Below are 21780 nucleotides of genomic sequence, written 5' to 3' on the forward strand. Positions count from 1 at the left end.
CAGGGGACACAGGGGGCACAGGGGGCACAGGGGGCACAGGGGGCACAGGGGGCACAAGGGGCACAGGGGGCACAGGGGGCACAGGGGGCACAGGGGACACAGGGGGCACAAGGGGCACAGGGGGCACAGGGGGCACAGGGGGCACAAGGGGCACAGGGGGCACAGGGGGCACAGGGGGCACAGGGGGCACAAGGGGGCACAAGGGGCACAAGGGGCACAGGGGGCACAGGGGGCACAGGGGCCACACGGGGCACAGGGGGCACAGGGGGCACAGGGGACACAGGGGGCACAGGGGGCACAGGGGGCACAGGGGGCACAGGGGCCACACGGGGCACAGGGGGCACAGGGGGCACAGGGGGCACAGGGGGCACAGGGGCACAGGGGGCACAGGGGGCACAGGGGGCACAGGGGGCACAAGGGGCACAGGGGGCACAGGGGGCACAGGGGACACAAGGGGCACAGGGGGCACAGGCACAGGGGGCACAGGGGACACAGGGGGCACAGGGGGCACAGGGGGCACAGGGGGCACAGGGGGCACAAGGGGCACAGGGGGCACAGGGGGCACAGGCTGGCACTGGGGGTTCCTCTGCTCAGGAGATATTTCCCACCCTAGGGCTGCCTGAGCACTGAGGGCTGGATCCCTGGTGAAGTTCTGGGCTCTTGAGGCTGTGCCAAAGCTGCCTGGACGCTGTCCTGGGCAGCTCTAGGTGTCCCTGCTTGGTGTCCAGAGGTCCTGTCCATAATGGGTTAATTATGCAACAGTGCCAGTGTTAGAGGTTCATGTAACTCCTTCAGGCCTCAGCCTCTTCCTGCAGCATCACTGAACACTTCAGCAGAGAGGCAGGGAGAGAAAAGGAGAGGAGAGAATATTACTTTACAGGGAGTAGTGATTGACATAATTGAATTAGCTAAGAGTCATGCCCTTTCATTTATATCAGCAACTGCCCAGTGTGATCTCCAAGCATTCCAGGCTCCTACATGTTGATACATGTAGATAACATCTGTGCCACAACAGTTAGGGAATTTAGTCTTTTCCTTGTGTGAAGGATGAACTTAGAATTTAAATGAACAGAAAATATCCTAAACCAGACAACAAATGCATGGCAAACCTCCTAACAGCAAACATCATTTAGTGCCAGGGAGAGGTTTTCTCTGTTGGAAGTCTTAAAAAAAATAAAAAAAATAAATAGCCCTACTCTATCAAGGTCAGCAGAAATAAAATTTGAACCTATCTTGGAGCGATGGGATGGAGTAGTGAGATCTCAAGGTGCCCTTGTTTAAACACTTGTCTAAAGACAAGGTTTAGGATTCTCTTAGAAATTTGCATTGTCAGCTGAATGCATTGAGAAGATAACATTCCCATGCAGAACTGAGCAGGTTATGAACTATTTTAAAACAGAATAACCTTATCTAAAAAACCCAACCAACCACAAGGAAAAAATCCCCACAACCCAAAACAATGTGATCACTGTAGCCCAGCGTATCCAAATTGATTTGTTCTTTGATTTTCCTTCTTTCTTCCTACACTCCTTGGCAGTAACACTTCTCTGAAAAAGAATTTTCACTCTGCTGCTTTCCTTGCTGTGCTAATCACCTGTATCTGAAAATACATCTTCAAAATTGTTTTACTCTGACAGGTCAGCAGATAAAAGCTGGATACCAGGGGGTAAATGCACTCACTAATAGACTTTCTTTCTGTAACCTAAGCAATATTCCAGGAAAAAAAACCCAAAACCTTGGGTCATCATTGGTGTTAGGTTTGAAAATATGACTGGAAAATGAAGTCCTGTACTTTGTTACTGAAGATTTTTTTTTTTTTTTCGTCTTAGGTTCTGGTTTTCCTGTCTCTCAGTTAATTTATGTGATAATTACCACCACAGTTGACTGACCAAAATCTTTAATGATAAAACTATAGGAGCCCAGGCACCATGGTGGGAGTGAGCTATTAGTGCCTCTACATGTGAGACACGGGGAGTGCTTTGCCTTCTCCTCTTTTCCTTTGGCACAGGGTGGAAATTCAAGTGTCACAAAGCGCTGCCTGCTCCTCCATTCGAGCTATGGCTGGCTTTTGTACCAGGGTGTAGCATTTCCATCCTGCTGACCCCACCAGTTTCTGCAGTATCACCCCCTCCAAACGGGAGGTCAGAGCTCTGCAAATAAAGGCTGCAGTGCTCTCAGAAGTGCTGGGCAGTGTGAGCCCAGAAACGTGCTGAGTTATGCTGATGTGCACAAAAGGCAGAGTTGGCCATATTTCCATCTTTTTCACACTTGATAGCTTATGGTCTAACAGTGCTGTGCTATACATTATCTGTAAAAGCTGATTTCCCAGGTTGAACTTGAAAATTACTGAATTATTGATGCATTTTAAGCATGCATTAATGGCTTGGATGTGAATTTCTATATTTAACATAACCACTAATAATCTGGGCCTGCTTAGCAAAGAGTGTGGTCAATTATTTTTCCCATTATCTCATGTTTGTTTCAGTAAAAACATGATTTATAGGCACCTGATTTATTGAAATATGGGGACTTTTTGGCAATTTTAGTGCTGTAGAACAGAATGTGTTTATTAGTTTCCATGACCTAAGGATGACTTGAATCAAAATGTTGCCCTTGCTAAAAGCTGAATGCCTGCACACCAAAAAACCAAAAAAGCCAAAGCCCTCAAAAGGATTTTTGAAATTACTGAGCCATTGGTTGTTTCAGAGCAGTAATATCACAAACAAAAACCTTCCTCACCGTGGAGCCTGGACCTAAAGCATCCAAAATCTCCCAGGATGTTCTGCTGGAGCTTAAATAATGCTCTTGGTAATAAAATCCTGGAATAGGCATGAATATAAAAATAATATTGTTTTTACTGTTGGCTGGAGCTTCTCTGAGTGGAAATGAATTGGGTTTTGTGGAGTTGGGTTTGTTTGCATCTGCTGGCCCTGATGGGAGGAGCTGGAAAACTGGGAGCACCGTGAGCAGCATTTAGCAGGAGAGGAGAGCACTGGAAAGGACAGCCCTGCTCCCTGGTAACTCTGTCCAAAACACTGCCTTGGGATCCCACACAGCATTAGGAAACCAGGAAAGAGCTGCTGCATCCTCCTTCCCACTCCTAGGCCTTTTCTGCTTAAAAAAAAATAAAATAGACCTTGAAATCTTGATTTTACACGGCTAGTCAGGGCCTAGGAAATTGATTGGCAATGCTGATATCAACTTAAGTTTGCTTTTAAAATCAACAATCTGTTTCCAGCAGCCAGTGCACGATAGCCAGGGTTTCAAAAGCAGAGTGCCAGAAGGATTCTCGTGCCCAGGCCAACAACAGGGAAATCTTTCTTTGAGACACTTCATGAGACAAGTGGTTTCTCTGGCATCAGTGTTTGTACTGATGCCAGGAACCTTTCTGTGACAACAAGGCATGAAATTTCCCTCCAGCCTGGCATCGAGCTGGATTTGCTCAGCGTGCTAGGGACAGCCAGTTAAATAATACAATGTGATTTTCAACAAGTTTAATTTAATGCACCTTATCTAGCTGATATCCTCTAGGAGCACTGTGATACCCTTTACTGCTTTTTTAGTGATTTTCTTTTTCCACCCCTGTGTTGAAAAATAGCTCTTTACTCTTAATGAAACACTGTTGTCACTGAGGATGGGATGCTGACCTGTGGCAGACTCCAGTGTGTAAAACCAAGGGACAGATGAGCTGTTTTAGCAGTCCCTGGAGAGCTCCTGCTCTGAATGTAGGCTGCAGGTAGTGAAAGTTGGTCTGTATTATTTTGGACAGAAGAAAAAGGAAAAACCCCTTTGATTTCTTTTATCCTTGGAGCAGTGATTATAGGGATGCTCAGTCTGTTCTTTAGGGATGCTCCATAGTGTTGGCACTTCCTAGCTAATCTCTGGCTTTAAAAAACCTTAAAAAAACAAAATTAACAAAGCCTGCTCCACCACACCCTAACAAGCACATCCATTGCAACTACCAACCCCACTGGCCTTGAGAATAAATCCCCTACTGCACTTTTAAACCAGAGAATTAATTTTACAGTTGCAGCACTTTTATAAAGCTTGAGAATGTGATCCCCACCTCCCATTGCCCGCCTTCTGTACAAAGGAAGTGCCATTTGAAGGAAGAGATGTGATTTGGTACCCTGGGAAAACATGGTGGTAAGGAGTTGTTCCTGGTACATTCCTCATGTTCTCACTGGGGTTGGCAACTTTTAATAGTCCTTGTGAGAAAGGCAGCAAAGCCTGAAGGATGAAACAAAAAGAGAGGGAGAGAATCAGCTCGATATTGTTAGCGCTGACTTTTTCTTGAGGCTGTTTTCACACTTCCTCAGGCAATAAGATTTTAAAAAAAAGTAGTCTCTAACATGAAGCCCACTTCTGGAGTCTGATAAGATAAAGGTAGACAGGCCAAGAAATCTTTATTTCTCTGCAAAGTTATTGGTTCGTATCTCATGTCCACAGATTAAAGAAGAAATTGATCTTGCTTTCAGACAAAGAGTTTTACAATGCTGATTGTCAAGCATGGGTTAATTTGCTGAATTCTTTTTCCTCCTCAAGGAGTGGAGTGTTTTTGTTGTGGGGCTTTTTTCAGGTTTATATGAAGATATGTCTTCATTCTGCTTTGAAGTTTTTTTACACATTAGCATGAAAACACATACTACAAATATTTCTTAGCTATGTAGGCACTAATCTAATCTTACCACTTCAGTTTGCAAGATAATGTATTTCCCCTTTCATCACTGGGTCTTTAAAAATAAAAAGGGAAAAAGGAGATAGGAGACAAGACTTTGCTTAGCTGAAAGAACATGAAATATTTTTTTTTTCCTCCTTGTCTTCCTAAACATACCTAAGTAATCCTCTGACAGGAGAGATGCCAGGAAAAAGTGCAGAAATTCCTATGTAATGACCTTTGCTATTAAAATTAACGTGTGCCTCCTGCACCTGTTCAGAAATGGTTTAACATTCTCCTGCCTGCCTTCAGAAACACTGGGTAATTAAACAGTACTTTCAGTGAAGGTCAACTCTGAATTAGTAGTTCATTAAATTATTTGTCATGCTGAATGTTACTCCTGGTCACCAGAAGCAGTGAATTCAAACAAAGAGCAGAGGAATGTAGTTTCTCTGCTCTCATTGCTGGGAAAATTGGTGTTTGAGCTGTTAGGTCACCCAGCAGGGAGGAGCCCTTGTGCCCAGCACAGAAATTCCTTGTTTGCACTGGGATGGGTGCAGGTGGCACGCTCAGATACATCTCAGGAGTGTGCTGCCTGCTTTGAGTTCAGAATATGCATGTAATAGCTCAGTCATCCTCTTTGGCCCTGGAGAATTAGTTTGGCAAGGATTTTTCTTGTATTGTCACACCTTTTACACCAGTTACAAGGAGGACCCGTGCCTTTTTATTAGAATTTTACGTGGTGGTAAAAATTTGAGGTGGAGCATATTATGTCTTAGACATCCCCAGATTTAAAGCACCTGCTGAAACAAGCCCAGTTATGGAATGGATAATTAAAACCCACTGTAAATACAGCAGTGTGAACCACTTGGCATCAGGTTTTCTCACAAGTGAGAGGCAGCAGTGTATTTCTGTCAAGTTGAGATGGGCTTCCATTTAAAATCAGAGGGAATTTAGGATTGTAACCCAGACTAATGTACCTTGAGTTTGGTCAGACACTCTGGCAGCTGCCAGGACATGCCCTGGAGGCTCTGTGTCGGTGGCAGCAGGCCCAGAGCAGTCTGTCCAGCAGTGTGTCCAGCAGTGTGTCCAGCAGTGTGTCCAGCAGTCTGTCCAGCCGTGTGTCCAGCAGTGTGTCCAGCAGTCTGTCCAGCAGTGTGTCCAGCAGTGTGTCCAGCAGTGTGTCCAGCAGTCTGTCCAGCAGTCTGTCCAGCAGTGTGTCCAGCAGTGTGTCCAGCAGTGTGTCCAGCAGTGTGTCCAGCAGTGTGTCCAGCAGTGTGCCCAGCAGTTTGTCCAGCAGTGTGTCCAGCAGTTTGTCCAGCAGTCTGTCCAGCAGTGTGTCCAGCAGTGTGTCCAGCAGTTTGTCCAGCAGTGTGTCCAGCAGTGTGTCCAGCAGTGTGTCCAGCAGTGTGCCCAGCAGTTTGTCCAGCAGTGTGTCCAGCAGTCTGTCCGGCAGTTTGTCCAGCAGTGTGTCCAGCAGTGTGTCCAGCAGTGTGTCCAGCAGTGTGCCCAGCAGTTTGTCCAGCAGTGTGTCCAGCAGTCTGTCCGGCAGTTTGTCCAGCAGTGTGTCCAGCAGTGTGTCCAGCAGTGTGTCCAGCAGTGTGTCCATCAGTTTGTCCAGCAGTGTGTCCAGCAGTGTGTCCAGCAGTGTGTCCATCAGTTTGTCCAGCAGTGTGTCCAGCAGTGTGTCCAGCAGTGTGTCCAGCAGTGTGTCCAGCAGTGTGTCCAGCAGAGTGTCCAACAGTGTGTCCAGCAGTCTGTCCAGCAGTCTGTCCAGCAGTGTGTCCAGCAGTGTGTCCGTGTGTCCGTGGTGCTGGCTGGAGCTGCCCCTGCAGGGACACAGGCAGGAGGCACTGGGGTGTCCCCACTCCTGCAGGGTGTGCCTGGATTAAAACCGAGCCACCAGCAGCTGGGAGAGCTCTGCAATATTTATCATACTGTACACAGAATGAAACTCTGCTATTGGTAATTGCCAGGAGATGAAACCTTTCCAAAGCCACGGTCAGTGAATACCAATGCCCTGCTCTCCAGAGGAGGGGACACCAGGAGGGCTGGGGAGGGAAGGAGGAGGAAAACCTTGCAGTGTTCAGGGGCTGTGATACCAGGGAAAACCTCATTATTTGTTCAAGGCACCAACACAGGATTTTTGTAGGCCAGATCTATCTCCAGATGCTCTGTGAAAGAGAATTATTCCAGGACAGTGTGTGTGACACACTTCAGGTCTGAACCTTGAGGGCTCTGGGTTGGCTTTATTCCTTGGACACTTTTTGCTGTGGTATTTGCAGAGGGAAGGAAGAAAGCTCTGCACTAAGGAGAGGCTGAGGTTGTTACATTCTTGCCATCATTCCTGAAGCTGATCCTGACCCCTTTGGTTCTCCATGTATGTCAGTCCAGGCTCTCCCTGCTCCTTTCAGGAGCAAGGATGGGAATTTTGTGTTATCCTGGCTCTGCCCCTCTGGTTGGAGAGGTTTCTGCCTGCACTCCTTGTTCCCCTGCTGTTCCCTGCTGCTCCAGGTCAGCCACAGGCTCGGAGGGGACAGCTGGGATGCAGGAGCTCCAGCAGGTGTGACACCTCCCCTTGGGGATGGGCTGCCTTCAAATGCCCTGCCGAAAAATGCATTGAACAGGGCAGAACAGTGCATTTTATGGGAAATTCAATCACTTAGAAAGGCAGTTTGGGAGAGGAGTCAGGCTGTCCTGGAGCTGCCCACTCTGGGTGGGGAATGTCCAGGGACACCAGGTGGCAGCTGAGGTGCTCTGAGACCATCAGCCACAGGGAAACTGTGGGTGACAACCCAAAAACTGCCATTTGTTCCTCTCTACTCAAAGAATACATGGTAGAGATCAAGCACTGACTCATTTTCAGTGCCCCATGCTAAGGTGTCGTGTGTCCCTAAATATTTTCTATATTTATTTATTTATTTATTTTTATATTTGTATATTTATATATTTATATATCTATATATTTATATATTCTCTATATTTATATATTTTTATATCTATATATATTTATATATTTATATATAAGTATTTATATATTTATATATTATATATTTAGAATTATCTATTTATATAAAATATAAATATATGTTATAATTATATAATTGTATAATCATATATTTATATTAAAATATACTTATATATTCATATATTTAGATATTTGTATATTTATCTATCTATATATGTGTATATTTTATTTTATATATTTATATAAAATTAAAATATATTTATATTTATATACATATATATTTATATTTATTATTTGTATGTGTTGCAAAATATACATATTTTGCAATATACATTTTTTCATATTTTGAAATGTAAATATTCATATATTTAGATATTTGTATATTTATATATTTATATATGTGTATATTTTATTTTATATGTTTATGTAAAATAAAAATATATTTATATTTATATTTATATTTATATCTATATTTATATTTATATTTATATAAATATAAATATAAATATAAATATAAATATAAATATAAATATAAATATAAATATAAATATAAATATATTTCTATAAATATATATATTTATATTTATTATTTGTATGTGTTGCAAAAAAAAGCCACTCAGAATAGACAAGGGAATAAGTGAAGAATTGAATGGGAAGGCAAATAGATGGATGATACAAATTAACAACTTCTTTCTGTCGGGTATCTTGGATAAGAATAGTTACATTTTTGTTAATGTGTATTCAGACAGAGATATATCTCCACACAAAATCAATAGCTTTTGGAAATAGTATTAAAACAAAGTAGAAAAGGCTACTTTAGATGGTCAGGAAAATGGAAACTTCAAACAAAATCTTTGCAAGGCTCACTGAAGAGATATTAAATTTTCTGCGGACTTTGTAAATTTATGTCCATTAGAAACTCCCAAACTCTAAATGACTTCTAAATTATATATCCTGTGAGGGCAAAATAAAAACCCAAATTTTCATTTCTATATATTAAAATTACAGCTGAGATTCATGATTTTATTGTAGTGCCTCAATCCCATTAACATTGAGAGAAGTCAGATATTTAGATATCTTTGTGGAGAAATCCTACAAAATGAGGTTTTTAATGGACAATTTAATGAAAGTGCTGCCGTGTGTGCAACAGCTGACAATAAAAAAGCAGGCAAACCCCTGGAAAAAATGGAGCAAAGAGGGATGGGAAACAGTTCTGAAGATTAAATGTGTTATGAAATCAATTTAGGAAGGGGAAATACTGGGTGAGCAGAGTGAGGAGGGCACGGGTGTTTGTGCAGCCAGCTCAGCCCCTCTGGCTGCTGGGGTAATTCCAGCAGGATGGGCTGTCCTGGACATCAGCCCTGCTGGGACTGGCCCTGACCTGAGCTGGGAATTCACAGCTGCCACCCTCATCCCACTGCTGCTGCTCACTGCTGCTTCCAGAAAAAGCAGAGCAGGCAACAATCTGTGAGTGTCAGGTAACATCTGTTACCTAAAATTCACCCTGCCGACACCCTGAGTGCTGTATTGTAAATGTGGCATTGAAATACCTCACCATATTTTATAAAATGGCCTTTATATTATTTATTATGCTATTGATTATATTATTCATTATATTATTCATTATATACTTCATTATATTATTCATTATATAATTCATTATATAATCTATTATATTATTCATTAAATTATTTATTATATTAATTATTATATTACTTATTATAGTATTTATTATATTATTATATTACTTATTATATTATTCCTTATATTATTTATTATATTATTTATTATATTACTTATTATATTACTTATTGTATTATTCTATATGTAATTAGATGTACTATATGTAATTAGATATAATTACATATATATGTACTATATATGTAATTAGATGTAATTAATGTACTATATTTTATAGTATTCTATATGTATAAATTGTATATTATTATATTATATTACTGTTATATTATTATTTATTATAATTATATTATATGCGTTATATAAAAATGCAGGCAAAAGGTTTTCCTGAAATATACTTAAGGGAAATGAGGAATATACAAGACTCTGACAGGCAGCTGGAAGAAATGTTGCTAGTGAGAATTTAATCCTCCCCTCTGGGGTTTTTCTGTCGGTTGTCTGCAAGCCACCACTGGCAGGGAAGCACTGCTGTGATTTCCTGAGCACTGAGAACTGATGTTCCCAATGTCTTGGACACAGTTTTCACTTGAGGCCCCTGGGAATGCTCTGGTAACAGCTCAGGGCTGTGGAGGGAGAATGAGAAAACTTTGCTGCCAAAAACAGTTGTTGTCTGCAAGGCCAGAATGAGTCAACATAGGAAAGTACACTTGCTTGTGTGATGTTCTTTATGCTTCTGACTGTATATCTGAATTCCCTGAAAAATGTTCCTTGAAGAAATTTCGGGGTTGCCTGGGAAGAAGAAAAGTTGTGCTATGAATTTTTCAGGAAATCCTCTCATGATTAATATCTATTTATACTTGAAATTTCTGTTCCCAGACAGATTTTCCCTGTGTTAAAGAAATGATTCTGTAGGAAAGAACAGAATGTCTGAAGAAGACAGCAAACACACACCTAAAATGGTAATTTAGTGATGATGTTTTTGTGCTGTGCTTACATCCGTGTTTCCAAGAGCTGATTAGATTCTGTAGCAGTTTCTTCTGGGAAAACCCAGCATGTTTAGGAAGGCATTGACTCATGGCAGAGCTAAAACTGACAACAGTTAAATGTAACTCCTTCCATTAACAATAATGGAATTCATGTTGTATTATTACCATGGTTGGAAAGCCTGTCAAGAAAGAAAAAAAGGGAAAAAATAAAAAAGCACTGCACAGCATTGATTTATATGGTTTTTATGTTAAGAACATGTGCTGGTGATCCCAGCTGGACTATAAAGTGCACAGAAATTCCACTGCCAAGATTTAGGTGCTGTTTGAAAGTACAAAATTAAGTTTTGAGGAAAGGGTTAAAGTTAAATCTTGACAACACACAGAAAATAAAAAGCGTGTAATGAGAAGAAAGATACCAGGGAAAGGTCAGAAAAATAATTTCTTTAACATAAGAAATCCCTCATAGAATAAAAAGGGGCACAATAAAATATGTTTAAGTCCAAGTGGGTAACTGATGTCAGGCAATGGGAGAATTTCTTGTGAATTTTTAGGTTTCACACTGAAAATTCCCCACCTCAGCTGGTGGGAGAGAGCATGGTGCTAATATCACCGAGCTCTGAGCTCTGTATGGGTGATGCACTCAAGGGCTGGACTCAGAAATGCCTCTGGGTCCCTTCCAGCTCGGAATATCCTGGGAAATCCCTCTCAGAGGTGGCTGTGCTGTCTGGGCAGAAATGCAGTGGCTGCAGCTGAGCCTGTGCTGGCTGATGCAAAGAAAACTGAGTGAAGAACTTGAGAGCAAAGGAAGATAATATGGCTTGGGCTGTGAGCTGGTCAAAAGTGTGGGCTTGGACTGAGAACAAAAAAATACTTTATTTACAACAAATGGGGTCATTCCCAATGGAAAGATGAAAAGAGACTTATTTTCTCAAGCCCAACCTGAGATGAGTCCAGGGGTACAGGATACTATGGTTCCAATCTTGACTTTGAATTGGACCCAAGAACAGTAATAAAACCAAAATTGTTCAAATCATTTAAGAAGAAAAATCTCTTCTGCGCTCATGCTCCCTATTTAAATGTCCTTAAAACAGCATTTCCCTCTCCTACCTGTGCTGCTGAGTTTTTAATACATCTATTTAAATGCAAATTTTGACTTTTGGTCTGTAATCACAAAAATGTTTGACACATAAATTTTTATCAGCCATGTAATTTTATAGAGGAGCAGTAGTGGAGTGGTTGGCCACAAACACTGGGGTGATGCATTGCTCAGCCTGGTTCTGTGTGGGGAAGTGCCTGCTCCGGTGGCAGCACATGGGAACGATTGTCTCCTCAGTGCCCCACTCACTGAGATGCATGTGGTGCTCTGGAGAGCTTTCTAACTGTACTTGTGCACCAAAAGCTCCCTGAGGACCATCAAGTGATGGTGAAAGGTGTTTGTGTGCTCTGAACTGCCGGGATGGCAGTCCTGACAGCTGTATCTTCAAGAAGGGAAGGCTTTTTTCCAGCCCAGCCTTTTTCTCCCCTCCTCAGTAGGTTTATTGCCATAACTTGCCTGGTTGGGGGATGTTTTACCAGCATGGTGTCAAATCCAGTGCAGGTTATGCTTTGCTTGCTGCTGAGTGTGTGGTTTGTGTTTCATCTCTCCCCACCTGTCCTGGTAGAGACAGGCAGTGAGACCTGTTTCTTCTTCCATCATCCACCAACCTTTACTTGCAACCTTACATTTGTATGGTTATCAGAAGGCACCGAGCTCAATTCCAGTGTGTTAGGAACTCAGTTCACTGCTTGGTAATGGTGAGTGCACATGTCAATCAAACTTTTCTCTCTGACAATATTTACATACTTTTCCTACTGATTCTCGTGGAACAGATCCCTTCTTGTTACAGGTGCACTTGTTTTTCTCCCGAAGAACAGTTCATTATTTTAACAAACTTTTCATTCTCAAGATGTTTTTGCATAAGAACTTATCAGGCCAGCTGCCAGCTACACTTACCCAAGTAAACAAATCCTAAACCATGATTTTACAAGTTCTTTCTTTTGTAAGGTTTTACCTTTATGTGACACCCACTCCCATCAGACAGTGAGGCCCTTGCCAGCCCCTGTCTGCTGTGTTGGTGGCCACCAGCCCTGGTGTCCCTGCCAGGGTGTCCCAGCTGCACACTGCTGCACACAGCTGTACACAGCTGTACACAGCTGCACAGTGACACAGCTGCACACAGCTGCACAGTGACACAGCTGCACACAGCTGCACACAGCTGCACAGTGACACAGCTGCACACAGCTGCACACAGATGCACAGTGACACAGCTGCACACAGCTGCACACAGCTGCACAGGGACACAGCTGCACACAGCTGCACAGTGACACAGCTGCACACAGCTGCACACAGCTGCACAGTGACACAGCTGCACACAGCTGCACAGTGACACAGCTGCACACAGCTGCACACAGCTGCACAGTGACACAGCTGCACAGTGACACAGCTGCACACAGCTGCACAGTGACACAGCTGCACAGTGACACAGCTGCACAGTGACACAGCTGCACACAGCTGCACACAGCTGCACAGTGACACAGCTGCAGTGCAGCACAGGCCATGCCAGGGCTGCTGTCCTTTCAGTCTGCTGGCAGTGACCAGCAGCAGCCGGTGCTGGATGGAGCAGGCACAGCAGCCATGAGCGCCTGTGGCACAGGGCTTGGCACAGCCGGGGTGGCACCACAGCCACGGGTGCTGCTGTGGTTGGACAAGTCACAGATTCTGCCCTGTGAATCACAGAATGTCCTGAGCTGGCAGGGACCCACAGGATCCTCCAGCCCATCTCCTGTTCCTGCACAGACACTGTGACAATCCCACCCTGGGCATCCCTGGGGTATCCAAACACTCCTGGAGCTCTGGCAGCCTCGGGGCTGTGCCCCTTCCCTGGGCAGTGCCAGCACCTCTGGGGGAAGAACCTTTCCCTGATCTCCAGCCTGAGCCTGCCCTGGCCCAGCTCCAGCCATGCCTTGGCTCCTGTCCCTGTCCCAGGGAGCAGAGACTGGAGCTGCCCCTTCACTGCCCCTCATGAGGATGTTGAACACCACAGTGAGGTCCCTCCTCAGGCTCCTCCAGGCTGAATGGACCAAGTGCCCCCAGCTGCTCCTCCTCACTTCCTCTCCAGTCCCTTCCCCATCCTCGTGGCCTCCTCTGGATGCCGTCTCATGGCTTCATGTGTTTTCTATGCTGGTGCCCCGAGGTGCACCCAGAACTCGAGGGGAGGCAGAGTTAGGAAGTGCTGGTTTCCAGTTTGTGTTGGCTGGTCAGTCACAGGGCAGAGCAGAGCATGGTGCCAGGCATGAAAGGAGTGTCAATCCCAGTATTGATTTCTGAGGGATCCATAATATCTGAACATAAATGCATTTTAAAGAAACCCATACATTAAACCAAGTCTGTGCCTCCCTGTGATAGCAGGCTTATATTTACTTAATTCTAATATTAAGTGAATGTAGGTGGCTGCTTTTATTTTACTTATTGTTTAAAATAATTCTTCTGTTGTGGCAAGGATCAATATGAATTGTCAGATATTTTATTGTACTTACAGAAGATAACACACCTTAGGTTCTGCACATTCTGCATTTTCTGTTCCCTAGATGCCCTGGCATTAATTACATACTTCAGATCGCAAATGACAGAGGATCTGAAGGGCACAGTGCTACATTTTCATTCTCATCATCTCTATCTATTTTCTGAATTTAGACAGGTTACAAAGCATTACTGAAGACTTGAGCTTGTATTGAAGCCATTTAAAAAATAGCAGTAACATGTCAAGTGTATCAAATAGTCCAGTTCCTCAATGTTTGTCAAAGGACAAGAAATCTGGAGAGGAGGAAAATCTGGAACCAAAAGCTGTCTGACTGCATCGAGAGCCTGGAGAAATTATTTCTTACACACTCCACACAGTGGGTTCATTGCTGGTTTCCCTGCTCACTGAAATGTCCTGGGGCCTGTTTCATTGCCACTCATCTCTCCTGGCTGGGTTTGCTCTGCTAAGATCTGTTTATTCACTGCTGCTAAGATTGGAGTGGGCTGGGTCATTAGCTAACTCTTCAAGGTTAACCAACTTTTTGTTCTAAAATGGCTTTTTATGAAACACCTTTAAAGGATCTGAAAAAAACTGTCATTATCTTACCTAAAAACCCAAGATTTGAGTGCAGCCATCATCAATATTTTTAGTGAGATGAAGATTTTCCTCTCTTTCCCCTTCTCTCTCAGTGTTGTAAAAACACATAATTTTTAGTCCATTTCTTCTTTATCCATGTGCAAGAACAACAAATATCCTGAGTATATCTGTGAAGTGCTTTACTTTCCAAGTGGTTTTGTAATTTGCTGGACACTAATGTTCAAATGTTTGCATATGGAAAAAAATAAGCATTTGTGTATTCAGAAATACCACAAAAGTGGTTTTCACTCCTCATTCTGGTCAACTTTTTTCTCTTAATCACTAAGCAAATTTCATAGTATAATCATGCCATTTTTATGATGATTTTGACACTGGAAATGAATTGTAGGCTTGATCAAGATATGTGTTCAATGACACATCTGCATAGACCAAATTTCCTATAAAAGGCTTTGATCAGCCTCAGCCAGTTTCTCTTTATTTGTGCTGGCCCTTTTTTTAGTTTTTTTTTAATCCATGTTACTGCCTTATTTTTTGGATATTGTCCTCACCAGTTTGGATCTGGAGAGTTTGTGTCCTCAAGTTGTCACAGGGATATTGCTTTGCCATTCCGAGCAGCATCTGCAGCTACAGCTGCAGCACCGGGAGCATCCCCTGCACCTCCTACGGTCCTGGAGGGTTTCCAGACCATGCATCATTCCCATGAGCCACTCCAGGACACCAGCTTTAATACAATTAACCTTCTTCACCCTCCTTGTCATGTTTTGCCTTTTAAATTACCCGATTTTTCAGCTTCACCTGTAGTAAACCCTTCATTAGTCATTTTGGTCATGGCGTATTTGCAGAAGGGGTAAAAGTGAAGGAAAAGGGCTCACAGTAGCTAAAGCCACACCAGGGGTGTAGCCCAGATGAAATCCAGGAAAAGAGAAATCCTATGGGGAAGAGAGAACTGTTTTTATTAGAAGTTTATCCCCTTATGGTGAGCTGTGTTAATCAAGGGGAAGGGGAAGCCTGTTATTGCCGAGCTCTGTGTTGATCTCAGGCTGCAGAGGAAGCAGGGCAAAAGTGGAACATGGAAAGGGAGCTTGCAGGTGACAGCTTCAAGCTGTAATACAGTGTTTCAGACCTGTTTGCTGTCATGCATTTAAAAAAAAACCAAAACAACAACTTGCCAATGTTTTATTTCAGATGGGAAAAGTACAGGCAAATAAATGGCTAATGGTGAGACTTCTATCACCTGCTGCATGAGAGGGGACAGCACATATTAATAATATATTAACATATTAATGCTAGCTTCTGGATGCAGATTTGGGATGCTCCATCCTATGCCAAGCTATTGTTCAGGTTGGATTGCTTGCAGTTTGGTAAACAAAGCCCTCACTGCTTGATCCAGTGCCAGGATGGAATTCCTGAGGATGGAATTAGCAGCTGGCCAGAGGAATGGAGCAGTGCCAGTGAACTCTCCATGGCTTCACAGGGCTCAAAGTTCCTCCTGGTGGGTGCCAGGGCTGAAAAGTTTGTGAATCCACAGTGTCAGAGCCTGTGACTGAGCCCTGGTGGCTTGGGATTCGTGTAGATCAAGGCACTCACGTTAAATATTGCTCACATCAGTTCCTGCATGGAAAAGGCTTCTGCAGGGTTGGGATCCTGAACTGCAAATAAAGGAGCAAGAGGATAAAAGGAATAGAAATAGGTGTATTTCCTCCCCTTTCAAAACCCTCACAAAGCATTGCTGGATTTGTTCCCTGCTGGAATTGTTTTATAATTATTGCACTTGTGCATCTCTCAACTGGACTTAATAGAAGTTCACTTTAGTTAGAAGTAAAGTTGTGCTTGCTAGGCAAGCTAAAATCCAGAATACCAGCAGGTCTGAATGCAGAAACAAAATTTTTAAAGAGAAAAATCTAAGAAATAAAGCATCAACTTTTACTTTTAGGACTATTATAGCTATAAATCCAAATTCACTGCCATTACTCATCTCTCTAAGGTGCTGATTTTATAGAAGTGATGCTAGGGAAAAAAAAACCTCCCAAAAGTGAATTAAAATCTAAATCTTAAGTTATCACACAAATGTTTGCTATTTATACTGTCCATCTGTCTATAGTGCCTGACAGATAATCAATATACTCTTACAAAAATAAAATAAAATAAAATAAAATAAATCCTGTTGCTCTGGAGAAACACAGCTCTGAGCCCAGCAGAAGTCCCTGTAATACCCTGGCAGCTCTCTGTGCATAGCTGCACTTGTAGAGTGGTCTGGGAAATAAGGGCAGATGAATATTTTCTAATAACTGAGTAGTCAAATCGTGGGATTGGTAGCGAGAACATCTGTGTCCTAAACTCTGTTCTTGGGCAAGGCTGCTTGGGGCTGCAAGGAGTGGGCAGTGCTGCCTGCTCTCAGTTGCACTAACACTGATTTATTTGTGTTTTTTGCGTGGGGGAAATGTTTGCATTTTGCTGCTGAGGTTTGGAAGAAATTCAGGTTTTCTAGCTTGGTGATCAGCAAGCTGTTGTGTGGAGCTCAATTCTTATGGTTCCAGTTTTTCCCTCCTCGTGGGCCTTTCTATTGAAATTTGGGGCTTTTCAGGGGGCTGGTTTCAGTGGGAGGTTGGTGCTGTCTTTTGGTGGAAAGAATGCCTAAACTCCAGCTTCTGCAGATGACTCATGTAGCACAGCTAATCAGAGTCACAGTGCTTCTTCATACATCTGATTATCTATGTTTGTAGCAGGCTTATTTTCATTAGGGAAGCAAACTCAAAAGCTATAATAATCCAGTAAATTATTATGTACAGTTGTATAGATGTGAGCTGAATTTTTTTCATGGTATCAAAGAGAAATGGTCACTGCAATGAAACAAATTCTGCTTGTATTTGTGCAAGTCCATGAATAACTAAATATGTAAAGTGAAACATTTTTTTCTCGTTTACCCTTCAGGTTTTGCAGAATGCTATTTTTTTGTCTGTTTTGCAGCTCATGATAAACTTCTGTGGTAGAATCTTCCAGCTGAATCTGAAAGGTTTTTGCAGGTCTTTGAAGTAAAAGCCTTTATCTAGTTTGGGATGTGTGGCTCTTCTTAGCAAGTTAATAGGATCTACCTCCTGAGACATTATGGGGTAAAATGTTAAATAAATGCATGATTATTGCATTAAATCTCAGGGAAGAAAATGACCATTTTGGAAATAAAATTTTTGTTATTCAGTGACTTTTCAGGGTTCTGAAGGTTCAGCCAAAACAAAATTGAAATCATTATAATGAAAAAGCCTGCAGCACACAAGTTCTATTTAGTCCTATTTAGTTCTCCTAGTGAGGCATTTTTTAATCTTTTCAAAGGTGAGTTTGAGAGCTAATTGTTGATTTTACTGGTTTTATTAGTACACCAACATAATGAATTTTTGACCTGCTGAAAGAACAATGAACAAGTTCAGCTTTGAATTTTCTGGAGTGCCAGGGCTGTGTTGTTGGTCTGGCATGATGGGGTCTGGAGTGAGAGCAGCCCACCCTCAGGACTCTGCTGCTGCACAAGCACCAGAGCTGTGCCAGCAGCACCATCAGCTGCTTGGAACAGGTTAATAGTCAATAAAAGTGCTGGGGTGTGTTCAGAATGGGAGTAGAAGCAGAGGGGAAGGAGCTGCCTTTGGTGGAGTGGAATAAGTCCGGTTGGTTTTGATTGTTGAGCTGTAGCTGGTACCACATGGTGCAGCCAGAAGAAACCCACAGAAGTCACCTGAGGGTAGCTGGGTTTGCAGAAGGAGACATTTCCCCTGCTCTCTGTCACTGCCTGTGCCAGTGTGTCTGGTGGCTCTGTTGCAGGTGTCTCACTGCCCATCCCTCGAGCCCCAGGAGCTGCTCCTGCACATCCCACGCCCCTGGCAGGCTGCAAACCATGGGCAGCAGCCTCTGCTTTAATTCTTACTGTATTGGCACACAGAAAATGCCAAAAATACCTCATGCAAAACAAAAAAAAAAACATCCAAACAAAAAAAAGTGCCTAGAATATTTAACAATTCATTGTGCAATTAGAAATTTGCTGGTCATCGTCCTGCCCTGGGACAGATTTCAGTAGTGAAGATGTTTTTTAAAGTCATTCTGTCAAATCATTTGAATTAGTTTAAAGGGCAGTTCATACAATTTCAGAAAATACTGTTTGTGTCTTTTCCCACTGTTCCCAGATTTTGAAAAGTTACTGCTTATGTCTGAAGGCAAGAATTGAAAGTGCTGTGGGAGAGCAAGCAGCTCCCTGCACACATCCACAGCACCGGTTCTGCATGAGAAACAGCGCTGAACTTCGTCGGGAGAGTATTTTGAGCAGGTCCAGTTGATAAGCACTCCAGAATCAATATTTCATGTTATTCTACTATACAAATATAACACTGATAGCGGCAGCACTACAAGAGGCTGGAAAGAAGTCAATGTCACAGGCAGTTGGCATTCAGGCTGCATGTCCAGCAGGCAGCTCCTGCAGCTCTGGCTCTGCTCTGGCCAGGGCAGCGTGGGATGGAGAGCCAACACCAGCCATGCTCACTGCAGCTCTGGGTAAGTCTCCCTAACCTTCTGCCCCCTTTACTGCAGCCACACTGGGAAATTTCTGTAGAAATGCCGAGTATTTTTTTCTTAAACCGAATCACTGTGTTGAAAGGATCGATTTTAATGCCCTGAAATCAAAATTTTGTTACTGATCTTGAGACCAACCGCAAATATTTTGCTCAGAGAATTAATTCTGGTTTTGAATCAGATAATTCTCTCACAATAAAGACTCTGGAGATTCTCTGTGAGGAAGATCAGCGCTCTTTGGCATTTATGTTTTTTAGTTAGAGGATGTAGCGATGGGAAGACAGAATAATGAATTGGCAGGAAGGCAGGGAAGTTAGAGGAATATAACTGGTGCTTATGCCCATTACTGTTGCAGGTTTTTGACATTTAAAGTGGTTTGCAACCCTTCTCTTATCAGAGCTAATGCCAGACAATCAGTCACCCTGGCACAGCAGTTCTGTGCCTCACTGTTAGTAATGCTGCTGATAATTGATGTGCAGCAGCAGAATTTATAAATGAAATTAGCTCCCCAAAGTTTAAGTATGACTGTGATTGAAGCAGTAATGATAGAGTTCATGCAAGTAGGTTTGCCATTTATCTGAATGTATCATTACTGACAGTGCTTTTTCGTTAACATTTTGTTATCCTTATTCATGTCATTGTTATAATGTCCTCTCAGATACCTGCAAATTAAACTGACTTGTACTCGGTGCTGATCCTTCCTGCCCACCCCTGCACCTCCTTCTTTGGAATTAATTTGTGCAACATTTGATTTTTAAGATCTCTGTGAGCATCTCCAACATAGTCAGGGGAAAGTGCTGTTCAAATAATGGGGAACAGCTTTGGCTTTCTTGTCAGTAGAAGGCTTTTCCATGCTTTGTTTGTCAGGAAGTCACAATATTAGCATTTTAATTCAAAATTTAAAAAGTTGGTTTTAGCTACAAATAAAAGTGAATAGAAACAGAATTTTTAACAATCCAGCAATGTTTCAGACTTTGGACTCAAAATCAAGAGAGCCCCACATTACCATGGATTTGATAATATCTTTATCTAATCCCAGAGATTCTTTAAAACTCTGATGAAAAATTACTGGAGGAGAAACAATTTTGGAGAAGGTTCCATGGTAATCTGAAAATAAAGTGGTTAAATATAAGTTGAGTCAAAAAGATTCTGATTTTTTAAAAATAATGTATCTGTTTTCTGCATCTTCAAAGCCAGAACTTGATTATCTCATTTTATGATGGTTTTCTCTTGTTCCAGTTACTTCTGCATGTAGAGATTTTAAAGGGCTATAGGGCAGAAGGTTTTTGGTATTAGCAAATATCAAACAATTTGTTAGAGAAAGTTCCATCATCTCCATTCTGTATTGCAAAACCCCAGAAATTCTGTGCAAAGAGGAGAGGTTTGAATAATTCAAATTACCTTGATTTTCTTTAAGGGTAGATAAGTACAAATGGTTTGTTCTTTTTTTGTTTAGTTGGGTTGTTTGGTTGTTTTACTAGATCAATTTCTCTAATAAACTACATTGAGACCTGAAAAGGAAAAGTTTATATTTGTATGTTTCCCATCACTGGAGTAGTTTTTCTAAAATTTCAGTAAAAATGGGGAAAAAAATCCAGCCATTTAAATCAGACATAGAAATGCTTGTTTTCAGAAATCCATCCAACCCTCAGCACTGACTTAATTTCAGTTCTCAGAACTGTTTTTCTTTAATCCCTTTCCAGCCACGAATTAAACTGACCAAAATATTTGCAGTGCATCTACTGCGTACCAAGGGAATGGGCCACACTTCCTGGCCTGGCTGGGAACTTCTGCATTTTTTACCTCATGAGGAGGCTGAAATGAATGAACACAAATGTGATTTCAGAAGGTTTATTCCTGGTTTCAGTGGTGCTCATTTCAGTCTCTGCAGCAAAAGAACTGGAGGGCTTCCAGTTTATTCTCTTTTTTAGTATAGGAGCCATCATCTTTGAGCATCTTCAGCAAGTTCAGTATCATAAGGAGACAACAGGATCAAACAGGATCTCTCTTGCCCAAAACATTGTAGAATATCCTATATCCACATATGTGGTTCTGCCTTTTTGGCAGTGTTTGAATATTGGGACCAAAGAGGTAAAGAAGCTGTAGCTTCTCAGATTTTAAATCTTTGCCTGTTTAGTATTTTGGGGACATTTTCACATGGTGGGAAGACAGTAGTGATTGATTGCCTGGACACCTTTATTTTGAAGAGTTCCCTTTAACAGCACATAATTTGTGACATCAGGTTTTGGTTGCTTCATTGAATGCAGTTTATTCTTCTAATGGATTTTATTTAATTAGCAATGTACTAATTGATACACCAAACAAGTTCAGTGAAGTCAAGGACACAACCTCCCCAAGGTTTTGCCAGCCATCTAATTTATGTGAATTTCCTCTAAGTCATGACAGTGATGCTTTAATCCTTTAAAACCCAGATGGAAATTGAGAGACAGAGCACATTTGTTAGTTTCTGAGGGGTGAAGTGTAAAGCTCTGAAATGCCAGGGTGTAATTGTGTGACAGCCCAGGGTGTGTGCCGTGGGGTGGGGATGGGGAGGGTGGCACTGGCTCAGGGCTCCCCTTGTTGGTGCCAGAGTGCTGAGGAGGGGTTCAGCTCGCCCTGCCCAGGGTTCTCTGCTCTGCACAGGTGTGAGGACACCTCTCTGACTTGCTTTTGCTGTTTAATGCTTGGTGGGGATTAGGCATTCTTCATTTCTAGGTCTGTCTTCCCATCTCCAGAGACAGACTCCATTTAAAGCAAGGGGAGAAGGGATTTTGGAGGTTGCCTTGGGGGAGCAGGGATCAGAGTCAGGTGAGGGTTGTTAAAGAG

At 42.5% G+C, this 21780-nt stretch overlaps 1 protein-coding gene across 27 annotated transcripts in view; it reads left to right on the forward strand.

Moving 5' to 3' along the window:
- Positions 1 to 21780, forward strand: part of RBFOX1 (RNA binding fox-1 homolog 1) — a 1112502-nt gene that overhangs the window by 490509 nt on the left and 600213 nt on the right. For 3 of the 27 annotated variants that reach the window (XM_086854492.1, XM_086854496.1, XM_086854494.1), the window contains exon 1: positions 17045 to 18936. The exons of 23 other annotated variants lie outside the window; for them this stretch is intronic. In XM_086854492.1, the coding sequence (XP_086710618.1) occupies positions 18898 to 18936 (39 nt within the window). In that variant the 5' untranslated portion in view covers positions 17045 to 18897. Of the gene's footprint in view, positions 1 to 17044; positions 18937 to 21780 lie in introns of those variants that run through there. One more of the 27 variants, XM_086854499.1, reaches the window with a different exon arrangement.

The sequence above is a fragment of the Cyanistes caeruleus genome, chromosome 17 (genome assembly GCF_971803275.1).
Source record: "Cyanistes caeruleus chromosome 17, bCyaCae1.hap1.1, whole genome shotgun sequence".
NCBI lineage: Eukaryota > Metazoa > Chordata > Aves > Passeriformes > Paridae > Cyanistes > Cyanistes caeruleus.